This window comes from Tachysurus fulvidraco, chromosome 2 (assembly GCF_022655615.1).
Source record: "Tachysurus fulvidraco isolate hzauxx_2018 chromosome 2, HZAU_PFXX_2.0, whole genome shotgun sequence".
Lineage (NCBI taxonomy): Eukaryota > Metazoa > Chordata > Actinopteri > Siluriformes > Bagridae > Tachysurus > Tachysurus fulvidraco.
In genome coordinates, this window is record NC_062519.1 from 28,808,419 (window position 1) to 28,830,473 (window position 22,055).

The following is a 22,055-nucleotide window of genomic DNA, read 5'->3' on the forward strand; positions in this document are numbered from 1 at the left end:
AAGCTGCACTCCCCATCTGCCTCTATCCAGGCACTAATGAATTCTTTTTTATTTCCTGCAGGATATAGACTTGGGGCCTCAGCGGGCTTGATTTATCCGCCCAGAACCAGTCGTGAACAGCTAGCATGGAAAGTGGCTGTGTAGACAGGACGTGACCTGGTGAACAGTGTGCGCCGAAGATGTCGCTTTGCAATGCATAGTGCTTGATGACGGAGCTCTTGCCATGCGAAGAACCACTGGACGCTTTGAGAATCCTACATTCCGAAGGTGCAAACTCTCGGCTTTGAGCGTGCTCAGTCAAAGGATATAGCGGATATAAAACCGGCACCGGAGCTTTGTAGCACTGTGGGGAGGGAAGGGGAACTAGTGAACTATGCTCGGTCGGCCCTGGAGTGCCATGCAGTCACGGCTGGATATGGGCGCCGGCTTGGAGCTGCCCTCCCTACTGTGGGTGCTGGCCTTGGCGCTCCAGACTTGGGTGGGTGCTGCGGAGAAGCTGGACGAGTTGGATCCTGTGGTGACCACTGCATATGGCAAGCTGAGGGGCTTCAAGAAAGAACTCAACAACGAGATTCTGGGGCCTGTGATCCAGTTTCTGGGCGTGCCCTACGCGGCACCTCCTACAGGGGAGAGGCGATTTCAGCCCCCCGAGCCGCCCACGCCCTGGAACGACGTCCGCAATGCCACACACTTTGGCCCAGTGTGCCCACAGAGCGTTGTGGAGGGCAGGTTGCCTGATGTCATGCTGCCCGTATGGTTCACCAACGGCCTGGAGGTGGTTTCGACCTTCGTGCAGGAGCAGAGCGAAGACTGTCTTTTCCTTAATATTTACGTGCCCACAGAGGATGGTGAGTGTGTATGTGTGTGGCGGTGTGGATCCACGGATCCGTTTTGTCTCGTCTCTGTATCTTCTTGGTGTGAGTGAACCTAGAAAAGCATGACCGCTGCATGTCAACATGCCTTACACTGCTTTTGTGTGTTTCTGTTTGTGTATATGTGTGTACTTGTGTGTGTTGGGGTGTGTTGGGTGTGTGACGTGAGCGAATGCCTATATATATATATACATATATATAAATATATATATATATGTATATATATACATATATATATGTAAGTAAGTGTGAATGACGTGTGAGTGTGAGTAAGAGTGGCTGTACATGTCTCCTAACCTCCCTCGCCATCCCCTTGCGCAAGCACACCCCCATGTGCCATAGCACGTCCATTTTTTAGGTGAAGCTGGTTCCTTTTCAACTCCTGCCTCTCTCACTCTCACTTTTCTGCCAGCAGTATATAATGTGTCCATTGTGTGTGCTGGCACAATGAGGCTAGGATCATAGAGTGAGAACCTCATTTAGAGTAATAATGATCACCATGATGAAGATGATGATGATGATGATGATGATGATGATGATGAAGACAGTGAGAGCAGCTCTCCATGTTAACCTCTTTTCCCTCCTGTTCTCAGTGCTGTTTGCATGCTCCCACTGTCTGTAACGGAGCTCCATGTTATTCTTTAGTCTTTTATTCATTTTTGCAGTAAAAAGAATATCCAAGGAATGTGCCAGGAAACCGGGCAAGAAAATATGTAGAAAAGGAGGTATGTATGCACTGACATGATAAACCAAAAAAAAAGACAAGACAAAAGATCTCCCCTCCATCCCACAGTTTGTTTAATCAAAAAAGGAAGCTGTAAGATCTCGGCTCACCGATTGGCTCACCCTCGATTCCATCTATGAGGAGTTAAACGGGACCATGCCCACTCTTAAATTGGATGAGTGCACGTTGAACTTGCAAAATGTAATCTCAATTAAAAGAGACATTATCCGAATTCCATTGGCTTACACTAGCTAAATCGATAACGGCTTCATCAAGATAACGTCCGACACACACTCCGTTCCCTCTGTTCCCTCCCACACAGCATGACCTGCACCGTGTCTAGTGACCGCCCCCTTACGATAGCCTCTATGATTAATGTAGTCATTTACGATTCCACTTTGACCTGTCTTGCTATGACGAGCCAAGAAAGAGGAATTAAAAAAAAAAAAAAAAAAAAAAAAACACGGCTGAGACTCTGACATGTAAACGGAGATGGCAGATGGAGCGGAGATGGCTGTGGCCCAACTTCCTGTTCTGTCTGCTTTCTCTTAACCTCTACCCTTCATCCACCCCCTACCATCGAGGTTAACATTTCCCTCTTCTCTTCTGACCTTTTCTGTCCTTTGACTTCTCTAATCCGCACTAATCAAATATTTCCTCCTTCAAAACGCTCAGCAGTCATTACAACACAAGCCGTTTCAAATCCACCGGCTTCCTCCACCCATTAAACCCCACCGTGTGTTTGTCAGAGCTATCTGTTTGCAGAGTTGTGACAGCTGGCGAAATTAGCCTGCGTCCCCACAAAGGATTAACATTTCATAAAATCAGATCATTTGGACTGAAAACAAAAAAGAAAGAAAGAAAGAAAGAAAGAAAGAAAGAAAGAAAGAAAGAAAGAAAGACAGAGAGTGGAGACCAGTGGGGAGACTCATACTATTGTCTTGTTTGTGTTTAGTGTGTTTAGTCAATAAAAATGCTGTGAAATTGTTATGTCATCTGTAATGTGAATAAGTTGTACTGTTTATAACTAAATGTTTATAATGCTTCAGCAGGTTTACTGTTCATTTGCCTCATTACAGCTGCAGAGAAAGCCTTTCATTAGCAGAAATCAGAGCTGATCTCAGGTCAGAAATCTGATCCAGTGTGAATGGAGAGAAAAGCTAACGTTATGCTGACTGGCTCGTCATTTATTTTTTTTTCCTGCTGTACTGTCAGCTTTCATTTCTTTCCCAAAATATCATCAAATATTTCACAAAGACTTAGTTAATGTAATGTTTAAATGAGTGCAAATGAGATTAGTGCTAATTGGTGGTTGATGTTAAATCTAGCCCCTAGGCATCAGATGAAGCACACACTGATGGGTTTAAACACACTATGTTGCACGGAATGATTTTAAACCCGAGGTGATGATTTTTATTTTTATTTATTTATTTATTTTTTCAATTTTGAGAGAAGTGAATTTATTTCGGTGGTTTTACCGTAGTCTCTCACAGTTTTCAGAACAGTGGTTTAGTCAAGTCAAGTAGCTTTTATTGTCATTTTAACCATATACTGTATAGCTGTTGCGGTACACAGTGAAATGAGACAACGTTTCTCCAGGATCATGGTGCTACATACAACATAGACAGAGCTATAAGGACTTAGTAAGTAGTCCTAGATACATAAAGTGTTTCTGTGCAACATGGTGCAAACAGTGCAGGACAAAAGACCGTGCAGGACAAAAGGTTACAAGACAATATACAAAATACAAAAAAAAACAATACACAAAAGACTTACAAGTTGCTGTATATATATATATATATATATATATATATATATATATATATATATATATATATATATATATATATATATATATATATATATGGACGAGTTTTCTTCTTTATCCAGGGTGCATTTCAGGGCAGGGGAAGCCTGATCAGAAAAAACTACACTTTTCTGAGGAATTTTCTGTGGCCTAAAATAATGACCTTTATGTTAATCATAATTCAGAAAAGGTTAATAGCAAGGTAACGGGTGGCAGCCTGGGAAAAGCCTTCACATGATCACATTTCTAAAGTCACTTCTGCCCAAAAGTGAAAACAGAGAAAACTGCGTTTAAACATTTTATTCCAATTCCACTGAAAGACAACCCAATTCCACTGAAAGTACATTTATAACCTAATCTGCTAAAAAAAAAACCCACAACAACACTGCTATATGTTACAGAATAATCAGTGCACAAGGAGAAATCAGTTCTCACTTTGTTAATCAGCATCATTTACATCAGTCTCCGTGTCACCACCTGAGGTGTAAGTCACTGGCGGCGTTTAAACACGAGCCTTATTGGCATCTCTGTAGATCTCTTTTCACGCTAACAGCAAAAAACCCTGTTCTGTTTTCTCGACTAAATATCTTTTTATTCATTTCTATTAAGGCATGTGAACGTTTGAAAAATGTTCTCATCACTACAGTGTGTATAAGCGCTCTTATCTGTTTTGATGATGATGACGAGGTGGTGTGAGTCTTGTTATAAACTGAAGTGGACTTAGGTACGTTTCACAGTGTCATATGGTTTAATAACAAAAAAAAACCTCTCCGGACAAAAAAAACTTCACCACATCAACAGTTTTTGAAAGAATGAATAAACTTTAATAAATCAACAAACTTTTAGAACGAGTTCATTAATATTAACCTTCAGCTCATAGCTATTATATGGAATGAATGCACATTAATGCACCAATCAGATTTGAGCATTCACCAACACTGTGGAGAGTAAAATATAAGAGATTTGAGATTTTATATAAGAAGTATTTGTTTTGCAGTTCCAGCAAACATATATGATAAGGAAAAGAAGAAGAAGAATTCAGAAACATTATTGAAGTGCATAGGGTTTTTTTTTTCTGAGCATAAATATGTATACACAACATGCGGAGCACCGAATGCGACGCAGATTTAGGAGGGTGTAAATGTTTAGTATTTCACAAAAAGGCCAGAAGGGGACCACATAGGAACATTAAACGACTGATCTTATGACGCTTGCAAAAATATGCCTGACTAATTTTGGGAACATGTTATCAGATTTAACAATATGTACTGAGTGATATATACTGTGTGATGTAAGTAGTCTTTCTCCATACACACACATGTGCACACACACATACACACACGTACACACTCTCTCTCTCTCGCTCTCTCTCTCTCTCTCTCTCTCTCTCTCTCTCTCTTCCTCTCTCACTCTCCGCTCCTCTCTCTCTGTCTCTGTCTTTCTGTCTGTCTGTCTCTCTCCCGCTCTCTCTCCCCCTCTCTCGCTCTCACTCTCTCTCTCTCTCTCTCTCTCTGTATGTCACACTCTTTCTGTCCTAGTTTTGCTATGGTTGACAGGAGTCCTGTGGGAGGTGGGCTGTGATGTAGGCTTCCAACTGAGAACTGAGGCAGGAGTGGATTCTTACAGCCACAATCTTTCCCTTTTTCTCCCCCTGATATATTTTTTCTCCCCTCTGTCTCAATCTCCTTTATTTGTTTTCTCCTCTTTCTGTTGTTCGTCCATCTCCATCACCTTGTCTAGAGCCCTGTCTCATTTTGGTTTTAAGGCAGCTTAAGTACAAGTGTTGCGCCATTATTTACACAGAAAAAGCGAAGAGAAGGTTAATCCATCCAGATTGCAAATTACCATGGACTTCATGCCTTTGAGGTTGCCAGATTGTTCTTGAGCTGAATCACCTGGCATGGGGGATTTTTAGGAGTGATCAATACACTAGCTTTTAACACAATGCAAGAATGAAGAAGAAAAAAAATACAGGAATAGAAAATGTGGACTGAAGACAAAAATAGCATTTATTTGTTGGTTGGTAAATATGGTGTAACATAAACATTTTGAAGTAGAAGAAAGTCTAATTTAATACACGAATGACATACTAGCAAGCATTTACTTTAACGTCTAAAAGGTGTGCAGTGTATTTTCAACATATATCGCTCTATAAATAGTCCTACACATTATTCAGCTGCTTATGGAATAGCACTTGATCTAACACATACAACAATATTTTGCAGTTTATTGTCGAATCTTTCTATGTGGTGCACTGGCAATTATTCATTCACACAACTAGACAATCATCTAGACAATCCCGGATCAGGGTCCGGAAGGTGGTAATGATAAGTAATGAATATCCATATGCATTAACTGCAGGCTTTCTAACTTAATTTAAGAGTATTTACATGTAAATCAGGTGAACAGTGTAGAAATTACTCAACTTTTTATTTCATCCACCGTATTCAGGGACCAGGTGTAATTAGGAAAACAAATATAAACATCAATTAAATTGTCGCTTTTGATAACCGACTGCAAGTCCACTTTAGTTAAAGACTCTCTAAAGACTTCACAAAAGGTTTTTTCACACACAGTAGTTTCCAGCTCGTTTGAAATCGACCCCGCTCACTGTTAACTTTGAGCCGTTTGTCCCTAGCCATGACTAAATATCATGCTGTAAATGAATTAGCAGGTGTAATCAGAATAAAAATTGAATTTTAGCTCATTGTTTAGCTAAGCGTGTTAGGTAAATTTGCAGCATGCTTCCCGACGGGCTGCCTATCATGCAACGAAGGAGAAAAGCCGTGGGGCAGATAGCATTTATCTGTGGGTTGATTTCGCCCCGGGGGTTTGGACTGTGGACACCCCTGTTTTAAAGGGACAGTACGAATAATTGATGAATAGAGTCATGTTTGTATATTTAATGCGTTTACAGCCCCAAACCTGAATGTGTGGTTCATTCGGACTGTCAGACATTTAGCACTGGTCTGTATCACTGAAACTGACCCTGCATCACCCGTAACTGACACTTTGTCGTGCATGCGTAAGACTTACATAACAACTAAATGGTGCTTAAGTGTGAGGGTTGAATCCTGAAGTGCCAAATTGTCGACAATAAATCCTCACAGTGCATAATTAACTCAACTCTGAATACAGCTTTTAGCTTGTAACTAACTGAAAATAAACCCAACACCTGCTGACCCGACAAAGATATGAGAGCAAAATTGTAAACTGTAAAAAAAACTGTCTTGTGTTGTGTGTGAGTGTGTGTGTGTGTGTGTGTGTGTGTGTGTGTGTGTGTGTGTGTGTGTGTGTGTGTGTGTGTGTGTGTGTAAATTATTGTTTAGAAGCAAACCAGCAGGCAGGTGAATGTGGGTGGAGACAGAGCAAAATATCGAAAGTGCAGCGTGATGCCATGATGTTGTTTGTCTCTTACTGCCTCTCTGCTGTCTGACTCACCCAGAAAATCAAACATGAATTATTCCTGGAGCGATCAAAATGACCCGTTTCCCTAAGTCGATTTGGCTTACATTATAAATCCCTGTGGAGGATGCAGCATTGTGAGAGCATGGCTTACCAAAACCATCAGTCTGAGTTCTGAATCGGTGAACAAAGGAATCACGATTACAATGTTTATTCTTGTGCGTTAATTTGACTGAAGTAAAAAGGGGGGGAAAAAAGCTTAATTATGACTGATAAGAAAATATAGCAGTGTTCAAATGGATGCAGGTAATGTAACATACATGCTGTTTGGCAACTAAACTGCAGACAATATGAAGTGTAATTATTTTGCACTCATACATTAGTAATGGAAATGAGAAAATTGCAATTAGGGAAGCGTTAGATGGAAATTCATGGCTTCAGGCTGCTTCCTTTCAGCATTACAAAAGAACAGAATATTATACAGTATACACACATTTGTATGCCTAGTTTTTTCCATATATGGTGTTTGCATTGTAGATGTCTTTTTCGCTTCGTGGTTTGTGTTTATCAGCAAGTAGTCCGTAGTCTTTCAGGTTCTGAATCCATGCAGATTCTGTCAAGGGTTTTTGTCGCTGCACCTTCAACACTGAGCGAAATTCCTTGACATAATTGTAAGATTTGATTTCAACTGCACTCTTAGAAAGCGATATGCCGTTCTCCCTCTTGTGTGCAGTTTTTGACTGCTCAGATTGCATTCTTAGACCAGGGAACATTTCCAGCTCAATACTAAAAACCATTTTGCTGACTGTAATGAAGGCTATTTGAATCAGCAGCAGCAGTTTTTTTTTTTTTTATTAGGATTAACATTTATTTCCCACGTAATTAAGTAACGCCACAGAAACAAGAGTTGTATGAGATTTTTTGTGGTTACGCTTCAGTGTTGTTATTTGTTGGCATTTCCGATAATAACTCCAGCATGTAACACAGCTGCAAGTTTATTTGTAATGATAATCTTTCTGGATTAGTTTGGCACTTGCTTAAAACAATACATTAGGAAAGCAGAAGAGGACTGAAGATTAACTAGAGGAAAGAAAATTTGTGACTGAACACACACTCAATCTTGAAATTGAAGCATATTCAAGTCTTTTTTTTTTCTTTTTTTTTCTTTCTTTTTTTTGTCGAATTGGAAAAATAATAATCATATCTCAGGTTTATTCTGTATGGTTTGCTAACCTACAGTAAGCATAACACACAGATTTGTTTAGCCGGTAAATGTAAGAACTAGATCAGACTGTGGCATTCTGCTTTATGTTATTGTGCAACTGTGCGTCATAAGTAGATTGTATTTTACCTGAATAAGAAGCTTTGTCACCTCATGCTTAAAATCAGTAATCTCCTTCAGACAGAAAGTGAAAAATGAGTCCATCCTAAACAGGATTATTTCCAGTTGAGGGTGTTTGTGTTGGACACAAGTTTTAGGTGTGTGTGTGTGACATTTTTCTCAACACTTTGTATTAATGAGTAAGTAATTCCTTCCAGTCATCCAGTTACTAAAAACATATTCCACTTATTGTATTTTAAAAGAATAGTAAGTTCTAGTGCAGATAAATGCTGATAAACAACAGCTAAGAGTTCACTGACCTGCTCCTTTAATTAGCACATATACTGTACACAGACTACAAATTACATTTCTAGCGTCAGCGTTTTTTTGTATTTTTTTTAAGCTGCAAATTTTAATGATGGAATTAAAAAAATAACTGATTAATAAACGTGCAAAATTATCAGTAGTGTATCATATCACACTACTTAAGAATATATGGATTAAATTGGACCCATGTGGATGAGCCGGCTACAGAAACGCTTCAGCTGAAAGCACTGATTCCAGAAGCCTGCGTGCTGATTACTGCGCCCGCAGCATGGAAGCTCATATTCATCAACACAATGAGCCGCTTTACTGGGTGGAGCACGTTATGTCTCCAGCAGCGTCTAGTAGCTCTTCCATGCTGATAATTTAATTCGGTTTTATTCAGATAACACTTTTAAACAATTGATATAGTCACAAAGAGGCTTTACAGAAATATAGCAGTTCTAAATATAAAAAACGTACGATCGGAAAAAGTCGATCAAGCTAATAAGCCTGCCAGAGGTGTCAGGAGCAAGGAAAAACTCCCTGAAACCACATGAGGAGGCAAACTTTAAAGTAATCAATCTCAAAAAGGAACCCAAAATGATCATATGAATCATTTCTGTAACTAAGTACACAAAAAGTATGATTGAGTAAACGCCTGTTTTTAGCCATGTGTAACATCAACAGCAATCTCATGTTTGATCTGTAGGCTGTTTTTGTTGGCCCATCCTTGGCAGCAGAGAGTGATTTTCAGGTGACGATATGGACCCCACCGTGTTCAACTTCAGTCTCAGGAAGTCTTCATTTGAAATCGAATACTTTTCTCTTTGTTTCAGTCTTCCATCCACACTGAGACGGCGAATTTGTCAACAAAACCAAAGCCTTTTGAAAACACTCTTCAAAGTGAATACATTTGAAAACACCGTTTGGCGTTGCAATGTGGCCTGCGAAAACTGCAAAAAGAGGCTTTCGAAAACGACGATGCAATTATAGTCATGTGACGCAGTCATGCGACCATTTCAGACAAGATGGCGGGTGACACCGTACAGCATTTGTGTTGTTTACTCTCCGTTTTGACAGCCTTGTTAAAGATTAATGTCTGTTTAACAAATACTCCAAATTGTTCTTTTTATAAATAAAGAAGCAATAAGTAAATATAAGTAAACAAATGTCAGGCGGAAATTCTGTACTTCGAAGTGTCGTCTTAGGTTTTACACATGCACAGTTCAGGGCATACGGGTTTGCAGACAATTCAGTGAAGATGACAAACTTCTTGAGAATGATTGAAAATGGTAGTGTGGACGTGGAGCATTTTAAACGAAAACACAGTTTTTAAATGGATCCGGATTAATGTAGACGTGGCCTCAAAAGCATTCGAGTATAATCTGGATTAGATAAGCACTAAGCACTAAGCACTGATCTAAATCTAACCTACTGTAGGTGAGTGAGATTGAAAGTGATGTGCAACCCATGGCTCAAGTGCTGGTTAAAGTTCCTGTAGTGCAAGGCTTTTAATCACAGTTTGGGTGACAGTCTTGTGTCTTATTTACATTTTTACTCTTTGTGATTGTTGGACTCACTTTATCTAGTCTAAAATATTCTCCACTGCCCTGGCTACAGCATGTGCACGTATTAATCGACTAGTTTGTGCAACTGCTCTTTTGTAGCTGAATGAAATATAGGAAGAATGAAATAGTTGTCCTGTCTACTCAAGTGGCAAAAAATCTTGGTTTTGCAAATGATCAGGATGGACAGTAACATAATATAATTCAAAAAAAGCAATATAATATAATGTATATGTCATATACACCAAAATGGAGTAGGCATGATTGGCAGTTAATTCGATACTGAATGGTATTGTGCTTTGATTGTGTGGACGTGCTGATGTGAACACTGCAGAGAGATGTATAGATGAGCTACTGCACTCAGCAGATTCATAGCAGTCGTGATAAATTCAGAAAGCCTGTTGCAGAACTCTTTAACAAGAACGAACGTGCGCTCTGTCTTCCTACGTCTGCTAGTGCATTGAACAAAAAGAACAGATGACTTTTATCGCATTACTAATAGAAAAGACGCACTTCTGCACAGCAACAGAACGCAAGCAATACGACGATTGTTGGTTCTGGTAAGAATAAGGCACTAACGATCGAAGCATTGTGGAATTAATTCTGCATTGAGTCGCTGTTCCTCTGAGTGGACTTGTGTAATTGTGCTGTCACTCTGATACAACTCGCCCAGTGAAGAGCGCTGAATTTTGAACGTGCAAAAGTGGCTATTGGAGTTCAGCTGTCAACAAACCTCCATTCATTCAGCTGAACTATAGGAAACGGGTGCTAACGACAGTGCCAAGTCACCTTAATTACAGTTTAAGCTAAAATGGAGAGCGTCGGAAGACACAGATGGGCGTGCTGCACTTGGCCTCGTTCCCGGCTGAGCTGTGAGCGATTTCTCATAAAGCAAATGACAACTATTGAACCTGGAGGAGAGAGAGAGAGAGAGAGAGAGAGAGAGAGAGAGAAGGGAGAGGAATTGAAGCGACAAGCTGTTGCAGATGGTGAGCGTGCAGTGGAGTCTAACTAAATGCGTAGTTCACCTTGAGCTGGCAGTGAAAGGACAGCAATTGACCCAGTGCCTGCTTCAGGTTGGACGTCTTCACAACCCACACACACACACACACACACACACACACACACACAACACAAGACACACAACACAAGACACAGGAAAGTGTGTAGAGTATCAGAGGAGTGTCAGAGCCTGGAATGTCAAACTATTATCATATGTAAAACACAGTAACTATTAAATAGAAAATATAACCGATTAATGATATAACCGATATAATGCAGGATATATTCACATAATGGGATGCTTTGTAAATAAGTACAGGATAAAACACAATCCAGCATGCTGTTATAAATAAAGATCAAAAGGTAATAAAACGATTATTGTTTCCCAATAACAACGTCACAAAGTGCTTTGTTCTCTTTGTACAATAGTAATTTGCCAGTGCTTACAGCATTTTATATAATTACAGTTTTATGTTCATTAAACATGGACACACCGTACTTTTTATTCGTCTGTCGTTATGCTTTGAGTTTTAGAACGCTTAAACAAATAGCTAACACTTTTATTTGTTAAACATTGTTCCTCTACTAGTCTCTCTCTTGAATATAAAAGCATAAACAAACAAAACAATTCAGATCATCCGTATTGAAGACTTTTTCCTCTGTTGGAAATCCTAAAGTTCTGACTGTTACATTTAGATTTCTGGCATTTAGCAGATGCAATTTCCAGAGTGATTTATATTTTATTTCAAATTTTATTTCAAAATTTATTGCCTTCGGATCAGTAGTCCCAACACCTTAACCACTGAGCTACTACATCCCTGTTACAAAGACATTGGAGACACCTGCAAAAACTCTAAATAAACATCTGCCTTGACTCTTATGAACAACAGATCAGTGTTGATTTTTTTTTAACCTGCTTATTTGGAGCATCTACCAGGCAAGTCTCTGTGAGTGATGTGTACTGAGTCGTATGTTAATGTATACCTGGCAGGCAGAACTATTGTCAGAGCTGCTCTAATGGAGAATGAACCATCGCCTTGTGACCAATCAGGAGCGCTTCAGAAGCACTGCGGTATAAACGTGCTTAACACATCGCATTGTGCAGAAATACAGACCTGATTAGCAGCTGGGTTTGAGTGCTCCTCTCTTTTATAGGCTTATTATAGCATTTGAACTACTTCACCTTTTGGATTCTTTACTTATATCCGAATCTAGACTTTAAAAAAGCTTATTAATTAGTACAGTAGTTTTTGTATTGTCTTAACTGCAATTGTGAACAGATTTTCACAACTTTTCTTTTTGAGCTGAGTCAGAAGCCTAATTGAGACGTTTGTCTTTCTTTGTGTGTTAACTTTTATTCTGTTATGTGTTTTGTCTGGTTTTTTTTTCTATTATGTTTGAAAACCAGGCTAGAGCAGCTGATAACTTTCTACAATGGAACATACAGATCTGTGACTAAATTGAACATATTGGACATACCCAATGAATAAAGTTTTTGCTCATTTTCTTGACGAGAGCCAACGAGTTTAGAGTCAACTACTTGGCTCATCTGAATTCTTTAAATTTGCAGCAGAGAGACTTCATGCCGGGAGTTCTTGCCTACCGAAGAAGCCTGAACATGTGCAAATTATAGACACTCTTTGCTATCTAGCCTTTTGCATCCCAGTGGGACAAACGCTAAAGGCTAGTACAGTGCATCTGCAGAAAATCAGGACATGAATGTTCATTTTTTGTTGGATGAAAGCCAAAGAAAGATGGCAGGAGAAAAGGCAAAACGAGTTAGAATAGTAAAACGAGATGCATGAGTGAAACCGAGTGTGTGTGGGGGAGCGATAGAGAACTGTGTGAGTCGTGATCATGTGGGCAGGGTCGGCATAAGACTCGGAGGGACTTCACCTTGAATATTAATGGCAGTAGGATGCTATCAATCCTCGAGGGAGGCAGTGTTTGGAGAGCTCAGAATGCTGCAGTTGCTCGATTCGGAGAGCTTTGCAATTATTTTAACGTGACAAGGAGGCAGGCTGTTTACTGCAGAATCAGAGAACATCGATACAAAAAGTATTAAGCATAAAAAGACCACTGATCTGATGAAGAACGCTTAGTCTGCAAAGGCAGATCATGGTGTTCACGGCACTCCAGCAATATTTTGCTGTATTTCTTCAGGAAAAATGTAAAGCAGAGGATACTATTGCAAGTGGTTTAGAATCTGTATTGAGATTTAAACCCAAAATGTATGGTTTTTTTAACTACATATAAACCCTACCACTTTGATCCTGGAAATACTGGAACACAGAGATTTAGCAATAGAGCTAGCTTGATAATCGTGATTTATGTGTTCCTCAAGATTAGGTGCATACAGAACCTTTTTATTTTTTCTTGTGCAATTAATATTTTCATTTGTACCTGTTCAAAATGCTCAAATTCTTTGTGAATTGAATTCTGTTTCCTAAAATGTAAACAAACTATTAGAATATTGCAAAGCACTGGGACCCTGACCAGGCAGTTACTAAGGATATAAATGAGAGCGTTCCGTGTACTCTGTGTTCACATCGACTCAAGTTCAAGGTAATGAATCCGATTTTGTTTTGTGAGCTTTATATCTGACAGCTCAGGCAAATGAAAGTAAAAAACTCCCACTCATGATTTCTTTTTTGCATGGGATCCCAGTCACGTTATACCTTTGGTTTAATTTCAAAATGGTTTAATCCAGATGCAAACCTTTCTGGTGCCTAAAAAAACCCTCCAAATCCTGTTTATTCAAAATAATTTATTCCTATGCAATACCATTTCTAGTTTGATTGTAAATAGAAGGTGTGAAGCAGCCATCACAGCAAAATTGTTGTCGCTATGATATTTGTACATGACTATAATGCAAAAAAAGTACTTTTAAAGAGCCTTTGCGGAAAAAAAAAAGCAGTTTGAAAGTAAGATTAATTCATATATTTTACGAACATAGAAGTCAAATGAGATTTAAAAAAATAAAAGGTCAAGATTAAAATTATGATCAAAAACTATGGTTATGTCATGTTGTGAGAAATGCGATAGCATCTTGTCATGCTGTTACTATGGCGTGATTAGCTGGATACGAAAGCCGAACATCCTGCCAGGAAATAGAATATACGGAGTGTGTGAAATTTCCTCTAAATTACCTGATAATAAGCATACAGTCGATTCAAACCCGGCCAATCTAACAAAGTAGTGACTTAAGCAAAGGGCCTAATGAAATTGGAAATGCTATTGATCCCGTTATGTTGCTCCGGGTGAATACAAGAAACCCAATAAGTAAAAGCAGCCAGCGTATCTCTAGAAGACTGTTTCTGCTGCGCATGTTCAGTTTGTACCAGACACATTCAATTTACTGTACATGAAATTAATTTTTTATTAGGAATCATTTGGAATTTATAAAATGTTTGTAACAAAAACCCTGAATGCCAGTGATGAATACGTGCCTCTTGTACATGCATTTCTTCCACTGTGATGAACAGGCAGCTATGTTTCTTCAAATAGAAGGCTTTAGGTCCTTGAGAATACTTGGTAGGAGTTAATAGTGCAGATGGCTCTTATTCTGTCCCACTAGCATGATGCAGTGTAAAGCATCTATTGAGCTCGGTATTAGAATCTTAAGCGACGTTATGTTTCGCTCAATGATAATCTTTTGCCAGTTTAAAATAGTTTGTTTCTCAAATCTAGAATCTTGCAAGGGTTCACTTCATTTTCCTCAGTGGATTTAGTCTGGCATTAGACAAATAGGAAGCAGTTTCTTAATATCCCCCCCCCCCCCTTTTTTTTAGCATCACCAATTACAATATTCTGAGCCAAGGGGGTTCTCAGTTGGTTGTGATATTCAAAAGAAGCAGACGGAAGTTATGAAGAAGCCAGAAGAATGTGCAAAGCTCTTAGGATTTACCGAATGAGAAGGCGTAACTGAACAAAATAGAAATAAGCAGCGATTTGAGGTGAAGGCTTTTCTCAATACAGATGGAAGTGTTTTCTTTTTTCTCCTTTTTTTTCTTTTCCATTTCACATGAGCTCAATTTATAAGCTTCGCCGCTGACACGTGAATGCTTGAAAATTCACGTCTTCATCAACTCCAGAGCCGGGGGGCGGAATAAATGTTGTTTGCGCCTATTGCATTTGTAAAATGATAATCAGTCGGACTTGAGTGGCACACTGCGCCTTGCTGCAGGAAGCACAGAACAGATGAGGACAACTGCTGAAAAAAGTGAGCAAGAAAATATGGAGCTGCACTTGGCTTGCTCTCTCAAGAGAGTCACGCTTGACAAAATCCCTGTGTCCTAGCTACTCTCAGGGAGCATCAACATGTCCCATGTGAAGTGTCCTATAGTTCCATTTACTGTCAGCTAACTGCTGCTGTCTGAGAACAGGGCGCAGTGATAAGAGCTCAAAAGACGCAATGATGTTCCCAGTCCCCTGTTCAGAGGAGTGAGTGTTGACTCCTTGAATGTCAGTGTAACGTTGTGAATGTGTGACTGGAGGTGGCATTGAGACCACTTAGTTTGGCTGGAGAAAAAGTTGTCTGCGTAGTAAATTAATGACCAGTGTAGGGTAGGAGATAACTTCTTTTACTGCTCTCCCCAGAGCTCTGACTTTTGGAATTTACTAGAAGGCTTCCTGGGCTGCTCTGCTTTTTCATATTATTTTTATTTCCCACCACACTTCTGAATATACTTCTTGCATGTTTGTGCTTGTCAGCTGCTTGAAATAAAGCGTAGAAAACCAAAAACACATTTCAATGGAAAGTGTGTTGTTGTATTGGCTCTAAAGTGCTCAAGCATGTTTGTGGTGTGATTCTTCTTCACTTCCTCTTCCTGTACTGTACTTCTTCTTCTTACGTGAAAGCATACCGTTCACGGCATTCAAGCCCATGTTAAGCTAGTAAGACACAGCACAGAGCTGTGCAGTTCTTGAATCCGAATGAGCAGTAGGTGTAGATTAATCTGTTACAGCACAGTTCTGACAGAGGTAGTCGGCTGTAATCCAAATCACAGGGTTATATTAAAGCACTCTTTCTAATACGCTATACTTTCTATAATAACAGCGTAACTAGTCTAACGATCTAACAGATTAAAACCGTGTTTAGCATAGAAACATATAGAGGCGGATTTGGTGAAGATTTTTGATGATTAATTTATAACACGTTATGTTAACATTTACGGAAGGAGTCTTCCTGGATTTTGTCAATTCTTTGTACGTGAAAACCTTTTGTATGTATCATGTTAAGTAGCGCCTACCACATTACAGTACTGAAGTATTCCAACCAGGAGTTATTAAGTTAAGGATTATTATATAACTGTTCAAAAGTAGCCCTTGGATGTACTGATCATTTGATTGGTGGTCGTGGTGGTGCTGGTGGTGGTGGTGGTGGGGGGGAGGTTAATTGTTGCACGAATTTTATTTATAATCCAACAGCACTTGTATTCTCTAATCTGAGTAGACATTAGAAGGTGTTGATAGATTATCTAGACCAGCAGCTCTGGCAAGGAGTCTCCAATTTTAGCACTTTGTCAGAATCAGGACGTTTTCCACAGTAAGGAAATTCTTCAGGATAGAGGACCTCGCTTTTTCTGAGTTCTCATAAACATAGAATAGGTGTGAATAGGCATTAGATTCTAACTAAATGTAATAGGTAACAAAGACTAAATTGTCTTTACAACAAGAAATTTAATCATAAACGGAAAAATAATGCCTTGTCGCTAGTACAATTCTACTGATGTGAAGAATAAAACAGTGGAAAATGATTGAATTCTGTGTTTGTCGGGCCATATCAAACCACCCCGTCATTGATTATTTTCTCTTAACAGCACAATCAGTTGTGTTTTATTCATCATTCATTATCAGATAAACTGAGTATATCTCAATTACCTGGGTATCTCGTTAAGGAAGTCGGGCCAAGCTGGGTCACTCTTTTTTCCTCCCAGGTCCAGGTGCAGATTGTGTTATGTGATCACTCAGAGCAGTGTTGTGTGATTTATTTGAGGGAACACACCTGATCCCTCATCAGCAGGGCACGGCTACTGTCTTCAGAACAGCACGGCTGGGACGGCCATTGGAGCTCCGCATGTCCCATAGTAACTTTCCAGAGACAAAACACAGCACAACAGTGATGGCCAGTCCACACGGATGCGATGGTTTTGGATGTTAAATGGAAATGTAGGGCATGAAATAACTAACATTAAATAACATTTCCTGTTACTGAGAAGATTAATGGGGTGTGTAGAACAAAATTCCTGTTGAACTAAGGAACAGACAGTTCTTTTACAAATTTATGGATACATGTATTATTTATGTAAAAATCACTTCATTATTAAAAGAATACAAAATTCTGGGGGCATAGTGGCTTAGTAGTTAGCACGTTTGCCTTGCACTCTAGGGTTGGGGATACGATTCCTGCCTCCTACAGTACGCACATGTGCAGAGTTTATATGTTCTCCCTGTGCTTTGAGGATTTTCCCCAGGTACTCTGATTTCCTTGCCAAGTGCAAAGACATGTATTGTATGCTGATTGAAATTGCTAAATTGTTCATTTTTTGTGTAAGTGTGCCTTGCAAATGGGTTGGCATCATGTCCATTGGTGTCTCCCACCTTTGTGCCTCAAGTCCCTTGGGAAAGACTCGAGGTTCTCTGTGACCCTGTGCGGGATAAGCTGTTCAGAAAATGGATGGAATACAATATCTTGACTGTGTTTATTTGTACATGATTTGTGCATGGGTGAAATAAAGCAGCATTCTGCAGTATATTAGTTTGGTGTCATTCCCCCACTTAAGCTGTCAGCTCTATTTGCTGCTAAGCCCTGATTAACCAGGGTGCTGGCATTTAGGATGCCTCACGCCAAGCTTGGCTGCTTCTTCAGATCCTTTCTTGTCTGATGCCTTTTAAAACACAGGGTCATTTTCACACCCGGTTTTGTTTTGCAACACAATCGTGTAATTGTGTACAGTGTCACTGGATGCCGTCTGGCCTTTCATTGTTCATATGCACACTTCATCTGGCGAAAGTCACCGAGGCGGACAACTAATTGCCTTGCATTCTTTTTGTTTTGAATTCGTGAGAAGCGGCTTTATGCAGAAAAGGTCAGTTAATTGGGCGGTGTCCTGATAAAGTGGAGACCTGAAAGAGCTCAGCCAAAGGATGACTGCGACTGCGAAAGTGCACATGCAGTCTGGGAGAAGCTCACATCCAGGGAGAAGCTTCTTAATGACAGGTCTGTCACATTAGCCCTTTGTTATTGTCCCAACCTCTGTAGCAGTATTGATTTTTGCCTAAGTGGAAATTGTCAGGTTTGCCAACCACAAAAGTGCTTCATGTCTCTCCCATCAGTCAGGATGAACGTGGTACAAGGCTGTGGCATGAGAACAGTTCTGGAGTCACTACCACAAATTATGTCTGACTCATGACATTATTCAGACATGATTGCTTTTAGAACATCATCTTATAGCTTCTACAAACATGACAGGCTTTGTACATGATGCTCTGTTTCTCAGATGTGTTTGTCATGTTGTCATTAGGTTCCCCATGATGCTTGTCTTATTTTTGGTCATAAATGTAATTCACAGCACTTCATAAACATCACATTTCCCACAGTGCTGGATATCAAGGCAATTTGTACTTGAGAGTACTTGTTATTACCCTTGCAGGGCGTACCACATGAATGAAAGGTACATCAATAACTTGTCTAAAATACATCTTTGGAACGCGAAAATTGCTAATGTTCATTGTCTAGCGCGAGTCCATTTGAACTCGGAAAAGAGTTAGATTTAAATTTTCTGAAGGAAATGCACAGTGCACGCAAGGTACTGAAAGAAATAGGTGGGGTGAATAAATGAAAGAACAAGACCGGGGAAAAAAGCAAGGAAGGATAGAAAAAGTTAGGAAGCGAACAGAGTGTAACCCTCAACACACCATGCCCAGCACATTAAGGACTTAGCTAATCAGTTAGCTAAGGCATGTTTCCTATGGAAAGGAAATCCCCGTGACTGGAATTAGCGATCCCTGTGACAGACCTTCCATCAGCTTATTTAAATTGGAAAACTGCAAGATAAAATATTTAAAAAGTAAAAAAAAATTGACCAAAATAGTTTTCCTAATTGCATCGATTGAAAAATGTTTGAATGTCTAGTACGAGGTTCAGCCAGAATTAATTCTCAAAAAAAAAAAAAATTAATAACTCCTAATCTTGTTCAATTACCTGAATAATATCCGCTGTAGACAAGCTATTGGCTTGTAGGTTGGCCCATCGGCCCGTTGGCCTTCCTTACGGCTCCTTATGCCAGCCCCTTTTCTGTAACTTGGCTTGGCAGAGCAACATATCACTCTGAAACCTAATGATGTTTTGACAGACTTAATAACGGACGAGGGCGGCCCCGTGTCGTTAAGAGGAAATATGTTTTTGACACAATGAAAGATGGTCTAATCAATCATTTGCATTTGGCTAATTACAGGGTGAGGATGAGTAATAAGCGACAGACATCTTCTGAAGGACAAGTTGCTTGGGGTGGGAGGGATGAGAGGAGAGAAAAAGAGATGGAGAGATAGAGATTGGGTTGGTTTTATGTGGCTGGAGTTTTTATTTTTCGGGGTAGTCGTGCCAGTTTGACAAACCACAAATACTTGGTGTACCTCCAAAGACCTAAGGAGGCCAATCACTGTTTCTAAAATATTGCTCTATTTTACTGCATGCAAAATAGAATAGATTCAGTAATAGTTTTGCTTTAGTGTCATAAAATATATTCAGTGCATTTTCTCTGCAGTTTATATCATTTTGGCAATGGATGTTATAGTCAAACATAGATCATAGAATAAATGGACAGGGTTCAAAGCCTGCACATCTAAAATAAACCCTCTTTCATTATGCACTGAAGGACTTTGAGAAGCTAAAAGCTTGTATAACCATGTCTTCACTTTGAATTTAAACTCCTTTCAGTCTGTTATTCTCAGTGATTGTGAAAATGTTTTACCTTCTGTGCCACTGACCTGGACAATAACCTGGAACCATTATACGCCAAACCTCACAGCTGATCTCTAGACTGTGCAGAGGGCAGTCTCTCCTACTGTTGACCAGACGAGAGAGAGAGAGAGAGAGAGAGAGAGAGAGAGAGAGAGAGAGAGAGAGAGAGAGGGAGGCAAAGCACCACAGCTCTCTCTGGCCATGTCTGGTATTTAAGAGGGGAGCGAAGAATAAAGGGAGATTGATGTTTTGATGGATAGTCATTGACTTTTTAACCTTTCCCCCACGTTCCAGTGTGGTGAGCCGTTGTGAAATGGCAGAGGGAATTTGCAAAGCTATTACCAGAGTGTCTTTCTAAATCATATGCCTCTGAGTGGAGATGATTCCTATAATACCTGCCATTTACTGGCCAAATTATCTATTATATTCTCGTCTTGTGTGTGGCTGTAGTTGCCCTTGCAGGGCAGAGTGTGGGGTGGTTAGGTGTACAGAAGGAGTTTGGGGACCAGGGAGATGGGCCTGTACAGGAAGCAATCGGGAAGAACTCATTAATTTCTATCACCATTATGTCATCTTCGTCAACAGATAAATAATAATAATAATAATAATAATAATAATAATAATAATAATATGATAATAATAATAATAATAATAATAATAATAATAACTGCACATTTTATGTTATTTTATTATTTTAATTATAAAACCAGTACCAACATTCCAAGAGCCCTTGAGTAACACTTATAATGTAAAATTTGATGGTCTTATGGTCCTTCTGTAGAACTCTGCAACAAAATGTATCTCTATCAGAAAAAGGTGGTAGAACAGTTTTTGCAAAATACATCTTCATTTTGTTTTTGTCCACATTTAGAGTGAAGGGTAACTTGGCCCAAGATTTTTAGTTTGTAATTAGAAAGTCCATGGTGTTTTAACACACATCTGTCATTTGGTCCTTGTTGCTAGGTTGTGCTACATTTAATGGTTTTTCAATATGCATACATTAAAAGATCATTGGCTGATCTCCAGTGATCATCTCAGTCAAGAGCTGATTAGAGAATTGTTTTGTTAATGCAACAAAGGATTCTGAGAAAGCCCAGAAGTGTTGACACTTATTAATTAGCACACTCTAATAACTAAGCATAATGGGATAAGTCAGAAGACGTGCATGCTTTTGCTAATGCCCAAGCAGAAATATGTCTCCTAACCTTGTGGTAACCTTTTGTCCCAGACACTGTGTGGCATATGACACGTCCTCACTCACATAGTCAAATTCATTCCCAGACACTTACACAGAATCAGGGGTCTACTTTTAGTTATTTGTATAGTTACAAATCTAAACTTTTTAGTTACAGAATCAGTGTAGTTACAAAACCTAGATATTGTTTTTCATTGTTGTTTTTTTTTGTTTTTTTTGTCAATGTCTGATACAGTACCTGTTAATGTTAAAGCTACACTTTGCTAATGGGTTCAGTTATAGATAATTTTTTAATTTTGGAAGATTCATTTTTTTTTTATATTCTTACAGTGGTTCTAATAACAAGTGGTCAAATCTAAATGAGTTTACATTGGATAAGCTACATTTATTACGTTTATCTTTATTACCGAATCATTTTAAGTGGAAAGTGTAAGTATGTACTGACATGCCTTTTTTATAGTCAAGACAATATACAAGATCACCTTGAAGCAAATAAGTTGTTTTTATTACACACAAATCAGAAAGCTTAACAACTTTACAAGGAATGTGGAAACTTTTTTAAAGCTGTATTGCAAAATTCCGAGATATTTTTATTTTCTGGTAGAGAGTAACGGATTTATAAAAATACTTATACAGTAATTAATGAAACACAGTGGGGTGCGCTGTCAAAGGAAAAAGCAGTCAAGGACATACAGTAGTTACTTATTTTCCTATTACAGCACAACCTTAAGCTTTTCCCCCCGTTCTTATACAGGTACCTACAGTATGCAATTTACCTCAGAAAAGATTCCATTTTTTTACTTTATAAAATACATTATATGCTTTATCCTTTTAGAATTCAGTTTACCAATCTGACTGCTCATCACCATATTACACATCTTTCTTTGTTAAAG

At 39.1% G+C, this 22,055-nt stretch overlaps 1 protein-coding gene across 4 annotated transcripts in view; it reads left to right on the top strand.

Annotated features, from left to right (window-relative positions):
• The window catches only part of nlgn1 (neuroligin 1), a 243,145-nt gene that overhangs the window by 64,854 nt on the left and 156,236 nt on the right, over window positions 1-22,055 (top strand). For 2 of the 4 annotated variants that reach the window (XM_027169793.2, XM_027169794.2), the window contains exons 2-3: window positions 62-848; window positions 1,538-1,597. In XM_027169793.2, the coding sequence (XP_027025594.1) occupies window positions 374-848; window positions 1,538-1,597 (535 nt within the window). In that variant the 5' untranslated portion in view covers window positions 62-373. The remainder of the gene's footprint in view (window positions 1-61; window positions 849-1,537; window positions 1,598-22,055) is intronic. The other 2 variants (XM_047810386.1, XM_047810387.1) reach the window with 1 other exon arrangement.